This window comes from Coffea arabica, chromosome 4c, assembly GCF_036785885.1.
Source record: "Coffea arabica cultivar ET-39 chromosome 4c, Coffea Arabica ET-39 HiFi, whole genome shotgun sequence".
NCBI classification, from domain to species: domain Eukaryota; kingdom Viridiplantae; phylum Streptophyta; class Magnoliopsida; order Gentianales; family Rubiaceae; genus Coffea; species Coffea arabica.
In genome coordinates, this window is record NC_092316.1 from 8,937,515 (window position 1) to 8,960,893 (window position 23,379).

The window sequence follows — 23,379 nt, forward strand, 5'->3', positions numbered from 1 at the left end:
TCAACTGTCTTTTGTGACACTTAAAAAACTGTTTGAATTCTTTACCTGTTGCATGAGTTTGTGGATCTCCTTCTGCTTCACAAGAAGGGAAAAAAAATTACTTTGGTAGATAGAATTCACAGATTATGTGCTTACATTGCATGCATCAAGATTGTTCATTCTCGAAATGGAACAAATACTTTCGAATGCATCATTGTTTAGGCACTTAATCCATGCTTCAGGTTAAGGTTTTACAAGAGTTTACTAGTTGGTCTGATTGGTCCCATCTGTGTTTCTTTGGCTATTGTACTAATATCTCTCCTTAACAGCTTCCTTGGTTTTAAAGCAAAGGAACTAGTTTTCTCCTCTCTCTCTTTTTTTCTTCCTCTCTTACTTCCAGACAATAGGGGAAATGTTCATCTTAGATAACTAAAAATGGTTTTGATAACATGTTTAAAATTGGCTTTAGATTGCTGGTTGTGCTTGGCCTCAAGATATATTATTATCTTTGGCGTATAAGAATGTAAAATTACTCTTCACAGTGATTTTTGTCTCTGTGGAACATGAGCAAGTAAAATGAAAGCCTACTCCCTTAGACCAAAAACCATCGATTACATATAAAGAATTGTGGGCTGTTCATCCTATTTTGTGCAGAGGCACCAGTTGCTTGTTTCTTTTGTTCTTTTCTAATTCATGCAATAATTTTTTCGTATATACCATTACTGTAGAATTTATGAAAAAAAGGTCTAAAAACACGTAATTCAGCATAAAGGATGAACACGGTCCCCAATTGCTCGAAATTATGAAACTATGAACACGATTTTTTTCTTTCATAAAAAAGGATGATTTTCATTTCAAACATCAAACATCAAACATGGCACGTAGAAGCATTGACTGCATGGCTGGGTATCACAGCATCTTCTGTGCAAGTGCAAAGAAGCTGCAAGTTGGTGCTGCAATGCTCCTAATGAGAGCTAAACAAGCACGGGAGGCCTTGAAACCTAACAGTCAGCTGGGAAAAACCAAAAAATGGCTGGTGATGAGAACCAAATGTAGATGGCGCTACTATTGGAAATCCTGGTAAATTATGCAGGGGCCGGAGGCCTGATTAGGGATGAATCAGGGTGCTAGTCGGGGAATTTGCTATGACATGCTACCGACACAGCCGCAGAAAACTTTGGACACCAATGATTGGATTGAAACTAGCTTGGCAAGCAAGGCATAAACAAGAAGGCAGATGATACTAGAATCAGATCCACTCACAGGATTCCAGTTGATTGAACGAAATCTATCAGACAGCGTCTACTTTAACTCATTCAAATAAAGTACGTAAATGTTTCAATTTCTTGAAAGTTAGTGGAGCCAATTACTTTCTGTGAATAGTGGCATCAATTCACATAACTACTACTACTATTCAATCACTTTCTGTAACTAGTTGACGATTCTGGTCATGGTTCAAAGCTGCAGTCGTGGGTCGGACTGTTCCACATCAGTTTCGATATATCGGTTGCGATCTCAGCGAGATCCAAAATTTTGAAACATTTAATATTCTAAAAATTGAAAAAAATATGATAAAGAAAAATAATACGAGTTGATTCGGAATGACTCAGGGCTATTCGGCCTTTTCTATTCGTCTCGGAGACGTCTCGGCCAAGTTCTCGGTGATCCATTATCTCGGAATCATCGCATCCTAACTAGTATCGGAACAGAAGGCACCGTTTCGGTGACGACTCGGCCAATTCTTTGAACCATGATTCTGGCAGATTTTTGTTGATGCATCTACTGCAATGCAACGTTAACTTGCTTCCTATCTTATGTACTAATATCCTAGCAATTATATTGGTCAGCTTATATAGAGTTCACAAGTGAACCATAATTGGCTGAAGATTAGGGTACCCCTTGATGGTCAGCATGAGGGCTATTAAATAACAAAACTAGCCAAACTCCATCTCTACTTCTTGGCCGTTGTACCAATCTATCCTTACATCTTCTTTGGACGAAAAGAAAAGTAAAGGAGATACTCTGATCAGTCTCAGATAGTATGGGAGTTTAATGAAGCAAGAACCTTAAAATGGAAGATTTTTGGAAGGTTGTTCAATACTTAAAAAAATATTGTTGTTTGGGGACCCAAACTTTCATATTGGTAGCCAATTGGCTGGCTTTTAAGGATTGGTTCAGGAAGCATTTCTCTTGCTGGGAAGCAAGGAATCAACTTATTTGGGAAGATAAGAAAGATGAAAGCCTACCCCCTAAACAACAAACCACCCTCCATCTTCAGACTTGCAAGGACGTTGGCCATGTCGCAAATTTTTGGTACCAAAAATTTTGCTCAGAGGCAATAGTTGTTTGTTTCCATGCACTTTTTGGGTAGGTAGGTTGATAGTAATATTTTGTTGCTTGGGATCCAAACTTTGATATTGGTAGCCCATTGGCTTTCAAGGAATCAACTTATTTGATATATAGTATGTGGGAACTGGGAAGCAGGGAATCAACTTATTCGGGATGATAATAAATTTTGTCCCCGTACCATTTCAGACTGGATATTTACTATATGATGCAAATTATCCTTGCAGACAAAGTCAAATCACCACCAAATTTATTCTCGGAATGACAAGTAATCTGAACCATCATTTCAGATTTTCTACGTAAATTTATTTACTTGCATTATAAGCATATTTTTTTTTATTTTCATCATGTCAAAAAAATGTTATGATACTTTTTTTTTTTCAAAAAAATTATCCTAAATAATCTCCTATCCAAATACATTCATTGTCTTTCTTGATTGCGGTATTTGTCTAACATTCAAAAAAACCCGTCTTATATTAGACCTATTCTTTAAGATAATTTGTCGGTCTCTATTGATGATGTAATTTTGTTAAAGGTAGATAGGATTCAGGTGTCCTAATGCATTTTATCATATAATGAAATTCCCAGTTTCTTCAAAAAAAAAAAAAAAAAAAAGGATGTTGGAGAGAAGTGGAGTGAAAACTAAAAGTCAATTTAAAAATGCTTCTCGAAAATTCTAATTTACCTTAAACAGAAAGAAAAAACTAAAAACAGAAACAAATCATATTCTGCTATTTCCTTTTGAGACTTTTCTTTTGTCTCACAACCTTACTTTTTCTCTTTTCCCTTTTCTTTTTATTTTTTTTGATTTTTCTCTTTTTCTCTCTTAAGCTCCCAAACTAGGCTGAAATGTTTATTATGGGTTTGATGACTTGTTTAAAATTGGCGGCATCTGTCTTTAATTGTGCTTAACCTCAACGTATTATCCTCAACATAAGAATGTAAAATTACTCTTCACGGTGATTTTGGCTTTCTAAAACTCGAATAAGAAAGATGGAAGCCTATCCCCCAAAACAACAAACCACCCTCGATCTAATGTACTTACAAGAATGTTGGGCTGTTCATCCCATTATTGACATAATCACATACGGCCATCCCGCAAAATTTATACCAAAATTTTGCAATGAGGCAATAGTTGTTTGTTTCTTATGTTGTTTTCCAATTCATGCACTTTTTGGTAGCCGTTCACTACATTTATCTATGGGATAATTTCATAAACCTCACAGGAGATTTCTGACTATTTCACTGGCTTCTCTCCAGATTTTAAAAATTATGTTAACCTCCTTTAAAATGTATTATTTTATAACATATATGTCCAACTAATAATTAAAAAGTGATATGAGAAGAGAGAAGATAATATGATTCCATCATTACCCGTTATTTACTCAATTGTTTAATTAATCTAATACCAGTCTAAACATTAAAGAAAATACTAAAATTTGCTATTTATCATCAGGGATTAAATTACATATGGCATCAAAAATAGTATATCATTATATATATATATATATATATATATATATATATATATATATATTTAACATAATGTAAGATTCAAATTGCTTTTTTTTAGCTATAAACTCACCGTCAAACAAGATCAACAACAAATGACCAAAAAAATCTATAACAAAAATATTACAAAGAGCAAATTTTAATACCATAAAAATCTTAGCAACTAACTTTAATATGTTGACAAAAATATTTATGATGTTAAAGTTTGTTATATGTAATATTTGGTTACAAAGTTTTTTGATGATTTGTTGTTGATCGTGTTTGATAATGAATATGTAGCTGAAAAGAGTAATTTGGTCTTATAGTAAGTAAATATATAAGATGATATACTATATGTGATTTAATCCTTAATGATAAGCAGCAAATTTTAGTATTTTTTTTTAATGTGTGGGTTAGTATTAAATTAATTAAATAATATAGTAGATGAGGAGCAATAATAAAATTAGATTAATATTTTTTCTCTCCTAATGTCACTATTTAATTGTTGATTGGATCTAAATATTACAAGATAATTAACCTCAATGGTGATTAGTATCATTTTTAAAACTTGAAAGGAGGCCAATAAAATAATCAGAAATCTCAGCAGAAGTTTTTGAAATTATCCCTTTATCTATTTATCTGCGCAACTTGCAAAAGTCCTTTTCGCTGTTTTGGTCTTCAATCTTTTCCTAGCGGGCTGTTTTTATGTCGAAATCATACTAGGGTAGGTAATTATCCTTGTCCCCACCTTCTTATATCTTCTTTATCCAATATTTAATTGGCTTAGTAGAAAATTTCAATCTACTCCACTGCGTCCCATCTTCTAAACACGACAATTAAAAACTTCTTTGACCCCTTTTCCAAAGCTGGAATACGAAAAATAATTGGTGGAGAGATGCTAATCAGAATCCTAGTACAGGCTCCTTTGCTTCTTTTGCCGGAAGTTGGCTGCAGTAATCAAAGTTTTCAGGCATAAAAAATCAAGAGTCTCTGGCTATACCAATTAAACCTACTATTTTATGCCCATAGAGGATTAATCCATTCCGGCTTCCGCCGTCCTCCCTAATTATTATCACAAAATATGTCCACAACTTAAACCTTCTTGTCAAAAGTTCTCCATGGCCATATACGTTGGGCATGGAGAACCTGCTCTGGGGGTCCGGCGGTGCTTCAGTCACTTTCGAATTTTTAATTAACTCATCTGAACTCATCATTTTTCTTTAATGTAGAATAGGAGCGGGTGTAGAATAAAAATGATCGTGCCGACAAAAAAAAAAAAGAAATATACAGCACTTGGGGATTTTTTCTATTTTGGCAGCTGGCAATGACCCTTATCTCCATTTGTCTCCATCACCATTTTAGACAGCATAGCTGCTGAAAATATGTGGCAAGCGATTGAATTCTAACTTCAAAAGGTAATGCTAACATGAAACCAAGTGGTTGGGGCAGGTGTAGTACCAGTGAAGTCCTGGTACCATCATAACTTAATGAAAAAACATGGCATTAAGTTTGGTCAGTTTGTACGAGCTGAAAATGGCATGGGAGTTAGAATAAGAATAGAAAATTTTGAAGAAAATCGTAGATGACCTATAGGCTTTGCATGGCTGGATAATGACACGATGACATCGAACGGTTGACAGTAAAGTCAAACCTAACGGAAAGTCAAGCGACTGTGCAATCTAACGGAAAGTCAAACGATTTCAATTCGATTACAAATGGTACATTCATTTACAACTTTATAAATCCATCAAATTCATTTATTTATCTTTACTCTACTAAAAGCGTCAGTTGGAGTTGCTACAGTGCTCATGGGCCGGTTATAGCGTGATTTGTGTGAGCTTGAGGGGCAGTTGGGTCTTTTGTCATTCAGTGGTGATGCCTTTTGTCGTTCAGTGGTGTGGGCGACAAGAGAAAGAACTGCTGCTTTTCTTGAACAAAGAAGAGACCGCCATGTGCCTAGCTGTCTGCATGGCTTTGGAACTTCGATGCTGTCCGCGTGGCTTTGCTGCTGGCTGCATGGCTTTGGCTTTGCTGGAAATTTCCTGCTATCCGCGTGGCTTTGTTGTGGGCGGTGAGTTTGTTGTGGGCGACAAGAGAAAGAACTGCTTCTTTTCTTCAACAAAAGAAAAGACCGCTATGCGCCTAGCTGTCTGCATGGCTTTGGAACTTCAATGCTGTCCGCGTGGCTTTCTTGTGGCCGGTGAGTTTGCCGCTATGAGCTGTCTGCATAGAGGCAGGTTTTTGGGAAGTAAGTACTGGCGCAGGGAATGGAGTTTTAAGAACAGACCTATGCCCTTGGGCTGTTGAACAGAATTCTTTAAATAACCCCATCTCCCACTATAAAAGAAAGTCGTATTCAAACTCCCCTTCACTTCCTCTTCCTTTGGTCGAGTGAGCTTTCGCTTCCTCTCCTAACTAAACACTAACTTCAAAAAAACAGCCAGTAATCCTCTTTTACTTCATTCCTTTCCAAGAGCTTCACTCCTGCCCGAAGACATATAGGATTTGAGTGAGTTTTGAGCTTTTCTTACAGGAGAGCATACGGCCTGGCAGGCCTTCCCTTTCCGCCGGAGGGACGTAACTTCTTATTACAAAAAAGAATCGGATGCCGTGGAACGAAGGTCCTTGCTTGCTGGCTAGCGCTATTGCCTTCCCTGCTTTATAAACGTAATGAAATGGAACAATGCCTTTTTGTTCAGTTTCACTCTTGTCAATGACAGCCTCTATCCTTTCTCTGGATCTTATGAGACTTAATGCCCAACCAGTCTCGATTTTGGGACTCTCCCCTAATTTTCGCTACTTTGAACTTATCTTGTGTTAAAGGCCCGAGGTAAACCTCCTTTCGCCCAAAGTATGGACTACTTTACTATCTAGGAAGTAGTATAGTTCGACACGCGTTGAAGAACTCGTCTCCATTATGGAATTATAGAGATGTGTGCTTTGAGAAGAGAAGATTACACGTAGCTTATCAATTACGTGTGTCATGCAAGCAGCAGCACAGGTGTTAGTAATACGAGCAATTGGAACGTGTGATGTATTGTGAGTATGAGTAAAGCAGAGTTTTGTAGTGCTTCTAACAATTATTCGTCTATATTATATACCTGTTTTGTTTGATGGAGTTGAATTGTGTCTTGAGTGCGCTGAAGAGAAGCTTCCGAAATCAACGAGAGTGATTGATAGTAGGGTCTGGTATTCTTTTTGTTGAAGTTAGTACTGGTTTTTGCTTGTTTCTCAGAGGGTGTATAAATTTCTGATAAGCGTGGGACTGGTTGGAAAATGGATGTCAGGTCAACAGGCATATTGGTGCTTTGGTGTCTGAATCGTGCAAAGTTTTTCATAGATATCTTTCCATACTTTGTTCCAAAATCGTATAAAGAAGTTACTTTGTACTTGATTGTTTGAATTATATTTAGCCGCATTAGTCTGTTGTGTACGTAAGCCAGGAGACAGTTTTGATTGATTAAAAATAAAATTCAATGCAGTGCAGGAAGATATTAGGAATTTAATATGCCACCAGATAGGCCTGGGAATTCGAGGAAAGAATGAATATTTAACCTCATGGATCGTAAAAATAAAAGTTTCTTTCTTGTTGCAGTAATCAGATTCTTTAACTGAATCAAGAGATACAGTGATCATATTTGTAAATACAAAAATTGAGAATCTGGCCTTCTCTAATGTAAAAATAAATATTTCTATGCTGTCTTGGTGATCAGATTGTGCAATATTTATACGTTTTTGCTTAACAGATGCCAAGCTGTCTTGTTTTTCTGTGAAGTTTGAATTTAAGTGAGATATCGAGCGAATTTTTTTTTTTTTATGCTCGACAATTTTGATCTCCTCACTTAGAAGAAGGCGATCATATTGCTGGTTCAGAGCTCAAAAGGAAGCATTGATTGTTCATCATATCAGTATATCAGAAAATTGTTTGTCTGTTGCTTGATTAAAAGAAAGGTTATAGATAACATCTCGGAAATTGCTGCATTAAACTAATTGGAATCGTGAGATCAGATGGAGCTGCTGGATGATATAAAGAAAAAAGAAAACGTGGGCTGGGGAAAGAATCTAGAGTCTCTCGCATCCTCAAGTGGTTATCAATAAGTTTAATTTAGGATTGATCGTATTAGAAATTCTTTTTTAACTATTTTAGAACAATGAGTTGTTGATTAAAACAAAAGAATCGTGTTCATCCTCGAAGATGGTGCTGCGAAGGATTAGCAGTAGGTCTGATCTATGACGACATACAAAGTAGTAGCTTGGACGAAGTGTTTCATAAGAATACAAGTTCTGCAATTATCCTCTTTTGAAAGCAAAGGTTCAATATAGTCATCAGAGCTGCGTTTTCGTACTTGAATCACATAGAAGAGCTACCTATTGTCTTGTGGCTAGGAGATGTCAACTGGAAGTTCAAGCTCGCGTTCCAGGCATTGGGACAATATGTGCAAAACGTTAGAAACGTACTTGGCCCTATAGCTTCGGGCGGGTACCTCCATACCCATACTCTGAGCACTTTACTAATCTATAGTTTCTCATTACAAGTTTTTCTAGAGAAAGTTTTTCGCACAAATCGTTAACACCAAACTACCTACTATCAATTACATTAGAGTAACACAAATTTGGGGCAACCTCGAGCGTAGCGCGAGGCTAGAAAAACTAGTATATAAAAATATATGAGCTGATACAAATGGAAAATGTTTGTTTATTTGTTTTGCCTGGAAAGGCGAGACCGTCGAGGAATGCTGATAGTGCACCGAGATGGGTGCTCGGACCTCAACGTGGATGCCAGTGGGGATCCGACATTTGTTTATTCATGAGGCGGGCGGCGCCGGAGTCCGGGATGTTGTCCGATCCGATCTCGACCTAAACGCCCAAAACAAAGCACACTTTCGAGATTTGAATATATTAAAATGTAACATAGGACGGAGTGTTTGTGTATTACTGTAGTTGAGAGCCGCAGTACTCTAATAATTCTTGCATGGCACGACTGAGGAAGTAGTGGTTTTTTTTTTTTTTTTTTTGAGTAAAAGACCCGGGGAAACTTGAAACCATCATTGTTGTAAAGTTTTTGGCCCCTAAATCTAAATTTTGTATCCAATTGACCCCTGAACAATTAAAAGCACATATAATTTAAGGATTTATGGTCATTTTAAACATAAGTCAAGCTGGAACCAAAGGGTATTTTTGTCCAACCATAATCGAAGCATACGTAATCATCTCTTGCTCTTGCCAGTTTCATCTTCTTCTATCTTAAATTTTAGGTTTTCTCTTGGAACCGCAAGATAAGAGAAGCGAGAAAGGAGAAAATGATATTATTTTTCTACTTAGTTTTTCTTCTAGACTAAAACCCAACTTGGTAGTTGGGAACACAGGAAGAAAATGGAAAGAGAAGCTGTGTATGATAAGCATCATACTAGCACTACAGAGTTCAAAAACGTAGGACAAACCAACAATATAGTGCTGCAACTCTCATAATAGTACTCCTATTCCATCAATCTACCCATGGTTCACATGTCATTTCGGTGCCAACCTCACTCTACACAAAAGATGCATTACTTTCATTGTAATGTGGTATTGCAAAAACTAGATCTCTTTCTATTCTCATTTTGATATTTTTTTGCTTAGTTGGATTAGGCGGGATGAAGAAAATGATAGAGGCTGAGCAGTTTAGCACTAGTTGTTGCCAGCAGAAGAGGAGGAAAAGAGTGGTTAGTTTAGGAGTGAAAGTGGTCGTTTTGTCCATCATTTACTTGTGTGGGGTTAGTACTAGTAGTGGTGCGTGTTTTATCTAACTATCTTGCGTTGCTAGATTGATTGATATTTCCTCTTCTCCAGGTTTTTAATTCTGGTCCCAATGCTTCCATTATGGTTGAACAAAAATACCCTTTAGTTTTGACTCAATTTATGTCTAAAATGATCAGAAGTTTTTAATCTTTGCACTTTTAATTATTTAGGGCCAATCGAAGATAAAATTTAGATTAGGGACCAAAACTTGACAATAACGATAGTTTAGGAGCTCCTTAAGGTTTTTTTTTTAAAAACTTTTTTTTTCCCTCGGTCCCATCAGAAAACACCTGATTCTGAGGTCGCAACCGTATCATGAAAACTAGGAGGGGTCACCGCGCGAGTGCGCGGTGTGAAATTTTAATTTTGCCCAGTTATTTTTAATGTTGCCTAATTATTGCCCTCTAAACAAAATTTCTATGAAAAAAAAATATAATGTTGCAATTGTAAAAGATTTAAACTAAAAAAAGTTACAATTACAATTTGTCATACAGTGAAAACTTTGATATTTGTTCATAGTCAAGGAATTCATAATAAATAGATGAAACAATAAAATCAGTCTTGCAAAATCTCGAAACATGAAGTCTAACTTTCATGATTCCAATAGAAACATATTTTAACGCAAACCAAAAACAAAAATTTCTTTCATTCGTACTCGTCCAAGTCCAAGAAGTGTAATGAGCAACTTTGGAAAGAAACTACTGAAAGAAACCTGCCATGTATAACACCGAGAAAGTAAGATATAATCCATCAGAATTAGTTTACTATATAACACCAAGTTAAAAATAAATCAAAAGAATTGAATGATGCCACCAAGGACAGGACAAATTCAGCAAACAACAGCACTTGTGGTTACTCATAGTCCAATACAAAATTTGTTACCCTTGTTTTTTTCAACCCATTTCACAATCAGGAAATTTTTTTCCATTTTATTTGGCTACAATAATTGTTGAAGTTGATAGATGAAAAGATTCTTACACGCAAAGCTAAAGTATCTTGCTTGCTAACTCGGGTTCTGACTGAAGTGAAAGTATTGGATGTGCTACAGTGTTAGATCCTTAGAGAGTTAGAGATGGTACGCAAGTAAACTTGTCCACAACTTGATCATGCAACTATGCAATTTACACAAAATGCCAATGGAAAATAAGGTGAAAATGGAAATAAAATGATCATGCAATCAAATAGGCCAGGAAGATCCTAAAACGTTAAAATGAAGCAGAAGCTTCTTCAGAGAGGATGTCTTTATATTCTAATGACATACTCCAACCCAAAAGCCAAAATACATGCAGCTCTAAATAAGGTTATGTAATTCGGCTTTTATTTCCAGTAAGGTTCATATTACTCCAACACAGGCTAACCTATTTCCTTATTCCCTTTTTCTTTATAATGACAAAAGTCAAATCTTGACAAATCATTGAATAAGTCATGTAGATAGCATACTTAGCAAAGCGAGCATGATGTTATAGACTTTCATCAAACAAAATTGATACAAATTCCCAAAAAAAGGGGTCAAAGATGGAATTTCACTCACTTTAAGCATTAAAAAGTTGTCCACAAAGTGTAATAGTTGGCTGCAAAAAGGCGAAAAATGACAAAGTCATTACCAAATAACTAAAACAGTTTAATAGAAACAGTCAATTGACACCATCTTACACTAAATTTCTTACCTGTAAAGAGTTGCTGGCAATATCAACTTGGAAAAATGAAACTTTCTAAGAACATGAAAAGGAAGTCAAACGATATTATCTAAGGACACAATCATAAGTTCCAATGCAAAAGCATGAAAGCATAGAATATTGGACCTCAAGTAAGGATGATTACTGAACGGAACTGTTTAAAAAAACCTTGACAACCTCTTAATCTGTTAATCATGACTTCACTGGAATTTTAGGGAATACTTTAATAAGAGGCAAAATTTTCCACACTCCATTTCTCAAACAGCTCTGAAATAGAGATAAAGATAATAGAAAATTACATTTGAAAATTTAATCAAGAGGAAAAAAGTATACATCGAACAGGAATGGAGAAACAAGCAGATTTCAGAGAGAAAGAAGGAAAAATAAGAATAGAAGGGAATTTTGAGACAAAAGGCTCAAGTTCGAGAGGATTGAGCTATGAAAAATTTTCAGATGGGAATTGATTAGTCTTCTCGGTGTTGAACCCAAGAAAAAGAATGACTGAATAACAAACCATACCTGTTAACACCAGCTATTACTTCTTGAACGAGTGCACCAAATGTAGCATTTGAAGGACCTAAAACGCACAAACAAAACCACATAAAAGTTGTTGCATTCTGGAAATATAAGCTGGGCAAATAGATATGAGACCCAAATTCATGCCTTAGTACAAGAAGTCACGAATGAAGTGGAAGGGAGGCATCCAACCTCTCAAGTGAATACAAAGATTTCTAGCCTCGAACACTTATAATCCAAAATAATACTCTCTGTCCCTTGGGTATGGCGAAACCTTCAAGATTTTAATCCACTTTTAATTTAAGAAAAAAAAGCCACTGAGATGTCAAAGTGAAACACAAGAAAAAGAACGATTGAATAACAAAGCATACCTGTTAACACTAGCTATTACTTCTCGAAGGAGTGCAGAAGAGAGGTTTACCAAATGCAGTGTTTGAAGAAGTACCTAAATCCACAAACAAAACCACATAAAAGTTTTGCATTTTGGAAATATAAGCTACTAACAGATGTAAGACTCAACAATTCAGAAATATCCTAGAAGTTGTGTATGAATCAGAATTGTTCACTTTAGTAAAGAAGCATTTTTCATGTGAGATTTTAAAGTAAATAAAACAGAATAACAAAACCGCTAAACAAAAATAGGTTACGGCACATAAGTTGCCATCTTTACAGACTATTAAATACAAATTTATACACAATACACATCAAGTAGTCAGGACAACCCATCATTTACAAGCAATAATAGGCCCCTAAAGAATTATAGAATGACAGGTTTGACAAACAAAGCAAGGAAAGGGGAAATGTATAAACAACAGATTATCCCAAAACTATATGCAAGCAAAGGAAAAAGAAGAATTTTAAGAAATCCACAATATCATATAAAAATAAACTGCATTTGATTATGCAAGGAGCAAACAAAGAATGGAAGGTTGTTAGAAAACAAATTTAAGAAAATAAAATCAAGCTTCTAAATGCAGAAAGAATTCAGTTAAGATTTAAGAATATTATCGAATCAATTTGCCAAGTGGCCAGGGAAAAATATGCATTTACATGTGAAAAAAAAAGAGCATAGATTTCAAGTAAAATGAGAAGGAAAAACCTGGAACAAGAATAGTAAGTTGGTATTAGGAATAAACCGACAAATTAAAATGATACAAATAACTAATTCTGAAAAACAAAATTACAGAACACGGAGAGGCAAGCCAAACCGGGAGGTTCAGAAACCTACAAGATTTCTCAAGCCTAGGGTCAGAGACCTTGTTTCAGGATTTCCTGACTCGTTAGCAATTTTTATACCTCAGAAATCATATACCCACCTTCCCTATCATTTAAGAGTCCTCAACATTGTACACTTAAAAAAAATATGCTTGTAGTAAGAAACCATTGATAATAAACCCAGCAGGGCCTCGTATGGTTCTACTTTGACCATCAAGTAAGATCACTTACTTCAAAATTTTTCAATACAAAAAAATTATACTCCAAGCAATTTAAACTACCAGTAATTTAAAGCAAATTTTACTAACATAAGGATATTTGCACTAAAAAAAATTCATAGTTGAAACTTAATTAATCAAAAGTGGATTTAACAGATAAAAACGGACACACAGAGAGAGAGAGAGAGAGAGAACCCTTCTGGGAAGCTTTAACAGATAACCCTAAACCCGTCAAATTCTTCTCTTAATTCTTCATTTATACCCTAACAATAACAAATAAACAAATGAAAACACAATAAATCAATTCATACAAATACATAAAACGGCACTTCAAATTTTTCTGAAAGATCCTAGATCTCTTAGAGCATATTAGTTAACAAAAAAATACAAGAAAATAGAAAGTGACAATTTTTTCCCATCTCTTTTTCACAAAAAAAAAAAAAACTACAAGTAGTCCTTAGGCAAGAAAAGGGGAAAAGGGGTTTCCTTTCTAAAGAGAAAGAGAGAAAAGTAAAAAACTCTGACTTTTGCTTCTCCAAATAACCCATATAAAACATCAAGACACGAGATGGGGTTCCAAAATTCTAACCATAGGATTTATGCAAAATCTTGACAGTAAGGGCTTCTTTGGATCCCAAACTCTAACCGGAAAGCTCTTTAACATATACATTCCAGAGGATTCCACTACCAGTTGCTAAAAAATCAGGCAATAACTTAGGAAGGAAATAGAAAAACAAAAGAGACGCACTTTATAAAAAAGGGAAAAAAGTTACACAAACTCACTCTCATCGGGATGCTGGATGCTAAAAGACATTTCCATTTTTTTTGCACCTGCAACATCAAAGATATATACAAATTAATATTTAAAAATTTGACTGCTAAACCCCCACACAAAAAAAGATCCAAAAGGCTAGAGAGAGAAAGAAGAAGAGATTAGAAACCCAAAAAAAATCCCAACCATCCTCGTTGTTGTTGTTGTGCTCAATCAAAATCGGAAAGAAAAAAAAAATGACGAAGAAGATGAGAGAGATGAGGGGATAATTGAAGAGAAAGATAAGGAAAAGAGGGACGATGATGAAAAAATGAAAGAGAAAAAAAACCGATTCTTATTTTTTTCAAGCCAACAAACCTCCAAGCAAAATATGGAACCATTTTTTTTCTTTATCATTCTTCTGGGTTAGATTAGCTTAGAAGATAAAGGTAAAGAAAACATAAAAATGAAGAGAAGATGAGGGCTTTCTGAAGAAAGAAAAAGAAAGAGATGATGATTGAGAGAGGCGATTGACGGAGAGAGAGAGGAAAGAAAGTTCTTCTGAAGCATCGAGCCCAATGCGAGAGTCAAATCTCACCAGAAACTCTGATAACAGGTCAATCTGTCCACTGGGTTTCTTCCCCCAACAAAAGAAAGAGAACACGTTAGTGGATGACCAAAGTTGACGCCTAAGCCACATTACCAACACACCCTTGTTAAAACAACGAACCTGTATAGATAGAAGGACGTAAATAGGTGAAGGCCAAAGGGCTACAACCATAATATTAACTAATCTCCTAGCCCAACGACCCATTACCAAATAACAACTCTACTGTTTGTGACCAAACAAAGAAGCAACCGGGCACCACCAACGTCTGACAAGATTCATGTCATCAGCAGCCAACCAATCACCCGGCGACACACCCGAGGACGACCACACCGACGTCTGCTACGTTTTGAAAGACACAAAAACAGAAGAAGGAACAGACGACGTCGTTTGGTTTATCGGGGGAAGAAGAAGAAAAGCCCTCAAACAAATACAAGAGGGAGGACAACCAAGTGCCATATCACCTCCAGCCAATCTCCAGTTGCCACATGGGCGGACGACCATCCTAGGTGGCAGGGGGCGGTTCCCTCTTTATCTATATGGTTAATGAGGAAAATGCAAAGTTCCTCGCTGGTTCCTCCCGTCTCCCCATCTTCAGTTTTTGTCCGATTGGATCCACAGCTTTAAAGCCTTGCCTTCAATCAAAAGTCCAAACAGTCCTTTTCTAGCCATTGCTTCTTTCTTCGGGTTGATTTTGCCATTCCAACTTGCTTATGTAGTAGTAGTACTTGAACTCCTACAATCCTCAGTACTACGCACCCAAAAATCACCAAACATTTCCCCTCCAAAGTCTCCAATCGGGACCATTTTTCCTACGCCAAGCTATCTAAACGTCATTCTCTATCAACCCAATAAAACCCAACTGGAAAAAAAAATGGTTGAAAGAACCCATCCCAAGAAAAACTCCAAAAAATTCTCTCCTTTCTTGAATTTACATCTCTTTTAAAGTAAAAACCCAAGAGTCTGCTGATCAATAATGGCAGAGAACCCGTTGGCCAATTCCAATACTTCAATCCAGATCCCATTGATGGCAGAGAACCCATTGCTATCATCATCAGATGATCTAAAGGATACAGTTCTAGACAAGCACTTAGCCAAGCTGGAAACTTTCCTCAGAGTTTTTGGGTTCTGCCAAGACTCTCCTTTTGGTTCAATTTTGTCTTGGCTGGCTTTTGCTATATTTGCTATTTTGCTTCCCCTTTGGTCTATTTACTATGCTTATTGCTCAAACTGTGAGCATTATCAGATCAGAACTTTTGAGCTTGAAATTTTCACCTCTCAAGCTGTGGTGGCTGCCATTTCTCTGCTCTGTATTTCCCATAATCTGAGAAAACATGGTGTCAGAAACCTCCTCTTTGTTGATCGATGCCATGGAAACACGGCCCAGTTTAGACAGCAGTGCATCCAAAAAATCAAAGTATGCTTCTTTTGTACTTTTTTTCTTTTTTTTTTTTCCATTATTCTTCATTTCTAATCTAAGATTGCTGGGTTCCTTAAGAATTTATTCTTTAGTTTATATCGTAGTTTAGTGGGTAGAAAGGCATAAGTGTTGATAGGGAAGCGGACGAGGAAGACAGAACTTTAACTACTGAGCCACATGCCTTTTTCTTTTGTGTTTGTACTTTAACTTTACCTTTTCTTTTTAATGGATACATCATAAATCTCGTTTCCTAAAATTTTCCTGATCAGTACTTTTTTTTTAGGAAAAAAATTTTGGGTTATATTTATGGGGGTTTTGGCTTTTGTTGTAGAGTTAGTCTTAGCTGAGTAATTAGGTTCCAAATTTATGAACAGGTCTTATTTGAGGAGGTTTTAGATATAGCAGCACTAAATTGTTTCTATTTTAATTCTCATTATTTGTGTAATTCTTGTTATGATACTTTCTTTGACAGTTTTTTCTAAGAAAAAGGAATTAACAAAATTCCAATATTCCTGATATATAGGTTAATCTTTTATTTCTTTCCTTTCGGTGTATTACTTAATTGTTTTCTAATTGTTCTAGTAGTGGGTTGGGGGAGGGGGAGGTGTGGAAGAAGCACAGAGAGGGATGGGGACTTGAAATCCATCCCTTTTTTAGAGATTGCAATTAAGGCCCTTAATTACTGGACTATAGTGGATCATTGTGTTGTTGAACATATAGACCTGAAGCAATTATGCTAATGTCCTTTATTTGCTTCCTTTGACTTTTTTATAAGTTATTTCTCTATCAATCTGTCCAATGTCAGTTTTGAGTTGCAAAATGGTCCTACGAGGTACGCATAAAGTACCTTTTTTCTCCATTTAGTATGATAAATTTATCCGTTCTTTGTGCTGGGTGTGCGGTGGCCTGGTGGGCTTGTGGGGTAGAACAATGTGATGTAGCCTACCAAGCTATTTGTACACCAGCAGTCCCAAGAGTTCTCATGGCCATAGAAACCTACAAATTCCAAAGGAAATTATAAGAGTGGCATACTTACCGCTTTTGCAATTTTACAGTGTAATCCAGTTCAGTTACAAATATATGGACAACAGCTCTTGATAAGCGAGCAGAAATGAAGAAAACATAGGTTGATTAAAACTTAGTAATACTTTAGGATACATGTGTCTAACTAGCCAAAACTGATTAAACATCGCTAAAATTCCACCTTCAAGTGACTTAACTTATGTGGGTGAAAAGAACTCTCATTGTAAGTTTGTGGTGTCCCACAAACACGTCTTTGAGTTTTTCTGTTATGAAAGTGACTGCTGAGAAACTTATGAGATTTCTTTGTCCTAGGTTGAGTAAATGCAGTCTTGAAATTATCAGTCAATGCAAAAAAAAAAAAAGAAGGCTTTGTTATATCCATGGTCAAACACGGCTATTTTTGAAGATTTCTTGTCCCACTAAACTTAGTTATTAAATGTTAAGTTTGGAAACAATATATGGATCTGGTGATTTGTCTTAATGATGGTAAATTACCCTTCTTGATACTGCATCGAGTTTACCTTCATATGATGTTCACATGAAGATAGTTCTTTTGGCTAGTATCAAAAACACACTTATAAGCAGTACATGTAATGGGGGTTGTCACTGTAGTTGAAATTGATGCACCAACTAATGCAGGAATATATTTATCTTTTTTCCTTTAAAACTCGAGAGCAGAGGTCTGTCTGCAGCTTTGCTAAAGATTGTGGCCTACTTGGTTTAGCCCTTCATCTTCTATGAAGATTCAGTAATGGACCATGTCCTTGTTGTGAAGCATTCTTTTACTAATTCTCTTGTTGGAAAAGAATTTAGAATTTTGACCAGTGGTGTTAAAATCTATGCAGTTGATGGTTAAGAAAAGCAGTTATCTGATTTAACTTGGTAAAACTGTCAAATGAAACTGTACTCCAGTTGGTATAGATGGTAATTTTTTTTCAGGGTTTAATGTTGCTTGTATTTCTAGAACAGTGTAATTAATGGACATCGTTCATCGCAGGGGTCTGTGTTTAGGAAATAGAAGCATTTTATTCATTGCAGACATCTATTTTAGAAATTAAAGAGAGTCAAATGGGTTAACGTACATGACTTTGCTTCAGCACCTGCCATCATGTTCATAGCTGATGTTCATTTTCTGCTTAAGGTATAGTGTCAGAGTAAGAGAATGAAATAAAAGAAATAAAAAATGATATTTACTACCTACATAGCAAAAGGAAGTGGATGGGAAGATCTTTCCACCCTCCAAACTTGATAACTTATGCATACAAAGCTTTACTTCTGATCTACAAATTTTATTGTAAACAGGAGAAACTATGAACTTGTGAAAGTAAAACATTGATATCTTGTGCGTACTAGGCCAATTCTACATAAATTTATGTGTATGAAGAAGTATTCTCTTGCTTCCAGGATACTAGTTTGCTAACCTGCTTTTGTGGACTTTTCTTATTAGATCTCGTTGTTCGCTGCAATTTTTTGGTTGACCTTCTGAATTGAACTGCAAACTTTTGAACTAACTTTTACTTTTGGTGGTGATTGCCCAGGCCTTTTACCGTTCAGTGTTCACATGGGTCATCATTTGCTTTGTCTTAAAGACTGCTCGTGAGGTCACTCGTGCCGTATATCTGCGTGATAAACTTTGGTGGTGGCCTGTTGTGATTCTGGTTGCTTCACTTGTTTCTTGGACTTACTCAACTATACTCTTTCTGCTGGGGACGTCACTGTTCAATTTGGTAGGGAATTTCCAAGTGATACACTTCGAGAATTATGGAAAGCTTTTAGAAAGGGATCTGGATCTTTCAGTTTACATTGAAGAGCACGTGCGTCTTAAATACAACTTATCTAAAATAAGTCACAGGTTTCGTGTTTTTCTTCTTATGGAATTCTTGGTTGTCACAGCCAGTCAATTTGTAGCTCTATTGCAGACAACGGGAAACAAAGGAATAATCAACTTCATCAATGGTGGTGATTTTGCAGTAAGCCATTGTAGCTAGATTATCTTATGCTATGGACATGGTTTCAGTTTTTAGGTTTGTGTGCACATTTGAGGATTATATATATGGAAACTCGTTTACTTGAGGAATAGTCTTTGTCAACTTGATAATAATTGAGTGCTCAAAGGCATTTTTTTCCAACTTTTATTACGTGGATGATTTCTACATATTCTAAAATAAATGGAAAGGTTAACGACATATCACTGGATGATGTCCTTTTGCTACATATGAAATCCCAAAACTGTTGAGGTGACATCTCAAAGCAATGGTTGCTTGATTTTCCTGATGACCAACTTTTTTTTTTGTGCATTCCGTTATATTGATCTTTTTCATGAATTAGGAAGTGGTTTGGACTCATAATTGTTGCTCTTTTATGACTGTAGGTATTATCCATTGTTCAGCTTGTTGGAATAGTGCTTTGTCTAACTGCAGCTGCAAAGATGTCACATAGAGCTCAAGCTCTTGGAGCAGTTGCTAGTAGATGGCATATGCTGGTTACATTTAGTTCTAATGATGCTTGTGCATCTGGCATTTCAACCAACGGTGGAAACTTGGAAGTTCCCAATCCCATGGGTGCATTGTCTGTTAACTATTCAGAAAGTGATTTGGAGTCCAGTGATTTTGTGTCTTTGCCTCCTCGACTACCACTTACTCAGATGACATCATATCACAAAAGACAAGCCTTTGGTATGTAAATATGTCAATGATGCTTAATTTTTCTAATTTTTTGGTGAAGGATTTTATTCTGCATAGTCCCTAGCAGATTATTAATACTCTAGAACGGCTTGAGTTGGATATTGCTTTCTGAATATTTAGCCTCGTTGATAGGCTTACTCATGTTAATAAGTAAAAGAACTGGAAGCTCTTGTGTATCATTTATCATGTTAACTCGTCACTAACGCTGTCAAACTGGTATATGCATTCTGGAACCATGTTCTCTGTTGGCTGCATTCCTTCACATCATCTAAGTTTGGTTTAGTCATCTTTCATTACTATTATTATAATGCTTGAACTTCTTTATCTTGGCTGTTATGTTGGGAATGCATTCATTCACAAACTCATTCTTAATGTGGCCTAATGAGCTGCCAAACACAGCTGGTGTTGAATCGAAAGTCAATTATCATTCCTTGACATTTTTTTTATTTGTTATGAATGTCAATGTTATGTTTTGAATAAGATTTTTGAGTTTCTAGTCTATTTTCCTTGTGATTTTGAGGTTTAATAAACTTGGTCTTGCACAGGAATTTCTACACAGTAATGTTCCTCTTTCATGCAGATCCAGTGGGACATCGGTTTCAGTTTTGGCTCCTTACAATCTGTAGGAACCCTAAAAATGTTTTGCATTTCTAGTTTTTTCGTCGCAAAGCATCTTAATCACTTTGCGAAAATGGGCTAGTATGAGTCTTGTAGAATGTCTATTGAACCACACTAACAAATGCCAGTTGCATGTCCTGGAGACGCCTTAGCTGAGAACAATGGAGGATTATGAATATACGGTTTGTGTTTTTTTGTTACTACATTTTGCATATATAGTTTACGCAGTCCCGGATACTACATTTTGTTTCTTAGCATCGGCGAAAATGCAGTTTAAGATTCCACTGTGATGTGCTAGGTATGTAAGGGACTCGTTTTAGGATTGCTTTTGAAATCCATATCTGGCTCTTATTATGGAGCCTAATAAGTTGGTCCAATTTTGTCCTTGGCTTCTTAAATCCCTGTTACCTTAGGATCTCCAATAAGGTTTTAAAAGACCTTTCCTTTGCTTCTGAATTGTATTTCCCGCTGATTCCTTTCAACTATATGCTTTTTTGCAGTATCATATGTGCAGTCTAGTGCTGGTGGGTTTACCATTTTTGGTTGGATAATCGATCGGCATCTCTGCAACACAATTTTCTTCATCGAGCTCTCGCTCGCCTTCTTTGTACTGGGTAAGACCATCACCATTACCACCAGATGATGCAAATGCCTCGAAAAATCATCGATGAGAACTCGGCCCCCAAATTTTTTTTCATAGTTGGGGCATCTGATCAAGATCACATTAACAGGGGTGAACTTTTCTCTAAGAAGGAGACTTATCTTTATTGTACCTGAGAATTTGGTCCTGCTTGAGCTTTGGATCATTATATTGATGAAGAACCTTGGTGTAATCAGACACGGTGATTGTTTTGGTTGAAACTCGGCTAAATTGTTGAAGTGTATTACTAACTTTTTGTCTGATATGCCAATTTTCAGTCATGTATCAAACTCTTCTGTTCCCTGATTCAAAGAATGGCATTTATGCTTTGACAAGCCCCTTTTGTTCATTTCTTGTTAATATTTCTAGGTTCAATTATATTGGGTACAATTTCAACATTTATTCCGGCAAGAGCAAGTTCAGTCATCGACATTTCTGTCGTCACATCTTTTGACTGCCATTAGACCTTTAATGCAAGTATTTGAAGAAAAAAAAAAAAGGGTAAAAAACAAAAAAGTCTCCCGTGGTAAACATAATATACAGAAAAGCTTTTCATAGTTTTAAAATGTACTACACGACACCTCATACTTTGAACTAAATTGTAAAATTGATAGAATTCGTTAAACTTAACGGAAATGGAAGAAATGATCAAAATGCCTTGATATAATTAAGCAAAGACAGCTCAAAAAAATCATTTGTTTTATTCTCTAGATAGAGAGAATTGAGATATAAAAATTAGGTATAAAATTTTTTTTTTAGATTCCAATAAGTTATTTCAGTTAAGTTTAACGGATTCTATCACCTTTAAAATTTAGTTTAAAGTATGAATTGTCATGTCGTACGTTTTGAAATCACGGGGGTTTTTCTGTATATTAGGTTTTCCACAGAAGACTTTTTTGTTTTGTACAAAAAAAAAAAAGGATCTTTAATGCAAGTTTTGCTTCCACATTAATCTCCGAATAAGTTCAGTTAATGTTTTTTAAGTGGAACGTGTTGAATTCAAAGTCTTGTACTTGTAATTTCTCGTATCTGATCATTCTATTCAATCCTTTTATTAGGTCCAGTTAAATTGACATCGTAGATATATTAATTAAATATGCCTTAGCTCTAAAATGTTGGTTGATGTAGTTCTCCAATTTGTCTGCTTATCGTGTGTAAATTTGACGATTAGTGCGTCATACATGCTTAAATATTAACTTATGGATATCAACTTGTTCAGTTTTTGGTTTAGCATATAATAATAGGACGAGTTTTACCTAAACCCTTGAGTATCATTCTTGTTATTTTTTTCAATAAAAAAACCATAATCTCATTGTAATAAACTTGCTTTAATCTCATTGCAATAGACAAACATGAAAATCAATTGATACATATTATCTCATTGTATCATTCTTGTTATTTTTTCAATAAAAAAACATAATCTCATTATAATAAACCTACTTTAATGACAGAAAATACACCAAACGTGTAACAGACAAATATTCTTGTTATTTGTAATTCACTCATTTAAGAAAATAATGCTTGTGGTATCTTGAATATGTGTACTATGTATACCTGGCAATTGGCCAATTAATATTGGATTTTCATTTAAATGGGTTACATCCAGCCTGCCTAACTTTAGATTGGGTTAATTTTGGATTGGGTCATATTTGGTCATCTCAAATCCATGACCTAAATATGACCCAATATATTAATTAATAGATTTTGATACATAAACTCTCTCAAATATATTTTTACATACAAAAAAAAAAAAAAAAATTTCGCACACAAACACATTTTCGCATAAATAGAGATATTTTCACACACTAAAACACTCACAGATATAAACGCACACTCACTTTTTAAGTTCTTTTGAAATATTTTACTTTTACACATATAAACACTCTAAAATACACATGTATGATATGGGAGGAGATGGGGGGTGTTGGCGTGGGTTAGTGGTGTCAGAAATGGATTTAGCGTAGCGTGTATTTTGCAGTAAAATGAAGAAGGAATCGTGTTACGAAAGCAAGGGTAGTTGCCTTGATCAATTAAGATTTCTTTAATGTCCAACTCTGCTCTAGTCTATCAGAACTGAGAATGGGAATGGCGTACTAGTACAACAAGAAGTGGGAAAGACACACATATGATATGGTGTCTACAAATTTTTTCTGATTGTTATTTTTTCCCAAAATTTTTTTTATGTTTTATTGAACGCATTTTTTAATTATTTTGTTATTATATATATTAAATTGCTACAGTATATTTTTTTATAAAATTTTCAAAAAATAACAATTCAAATGGGCTTATATTTAATTGCATGACAAAAGAAGAAGTAGCGAAAAATATTATGGAAGTAAAAGGAGTGAAATGCTCTGAATATAGGAAAATAATAAAACGTCGACGCATGCAAGTAAGTATTATATCTAAATAGCTCA

General features: G+C 35.5%; 2 protein-coding genes across 27 annotated transcripts; one reads left to right on the plus strand and one right to left on the minus strand.

The window, feature by feature from the left end:
• Window positions 1-10,030: 10,030 nt before the first annotated feature.
• LOC140005233 (uncharacterized) lies at window positions 10,031-15,149 on the minus strand. 25 transcript variants are annotated; one of them, XR_011812986.1, is made up of 9 exons: window positions 14,701-14,927; window positions 14,569-14,607; window positions 14,003-14,050; window positions 12,158-12,231; window positions 11,979-12,060; window positions 11,790-11,847; window positions 11,262-11,306; window positions 11,126-11,165; window positions 10,031-10,306 (listed from the first exon to the last, which is right to left on the minus strand). XR_011812986.1 is itself a non-coding variant. In XM_072045909.1 (7 exons), the coding sequence occupies exons 1-5, from the start codon at window positions 14,782-14,784 to the stop codon at window positions 11,793-11,795; spliced, it is 300 nt and encodes a 99-aa protein (XP_071902010.1). In that variant the 5' UTR covers window positions 14,785-15,115; the 3' UTR covers window positions 10,031-10,306; window positions 11,126-11,165; window positions 11,790-11,792. The 25 variants fall into 25 exon arrangements, 1 of the variants encoding a protein (XP_071902010.1); XR_011812989.1 differs by having other exon boundaries at window positions 11,934-12,060; XR_011812994.1 differs by lacking the exon at window positions 11,979-12,060 and having other exon boundaries at window positions 14,701-15,115.
• On the plus strand, window positions 15,120-21,297 carry LOC113739958 (uncharacterized). Of its 2 annotated transcripts, none has more exons than XM_027267402.2 (4): window positions 15,120-15,994; window positions 18,559-18,990; window positions 19,392-19,695; window positions 20,823-21,297. In XM_027267402.2, exons 1-4 carry the CDS (start codon window positions 15,554-15,556, stop codon window positions 20,963-20,965), a joined length of 1,320 nt encoding a protein of 439 aa, XP_027123203.1. In that variant the 5' UTR covers window positions 15,120-15,553; the 3' UTR covers window positions 20,966-21,297. The 2 variants fall into 2 exon arrangements, with proteins under 2 accessions (XP_027123203.1, XP_027123204.1); XM_027267403.2 differs by having other exon boundaries at window positions 18,559-18,747.
• Window positions 21,298-23,379: the final 2,082 nt, after the last annotated feature.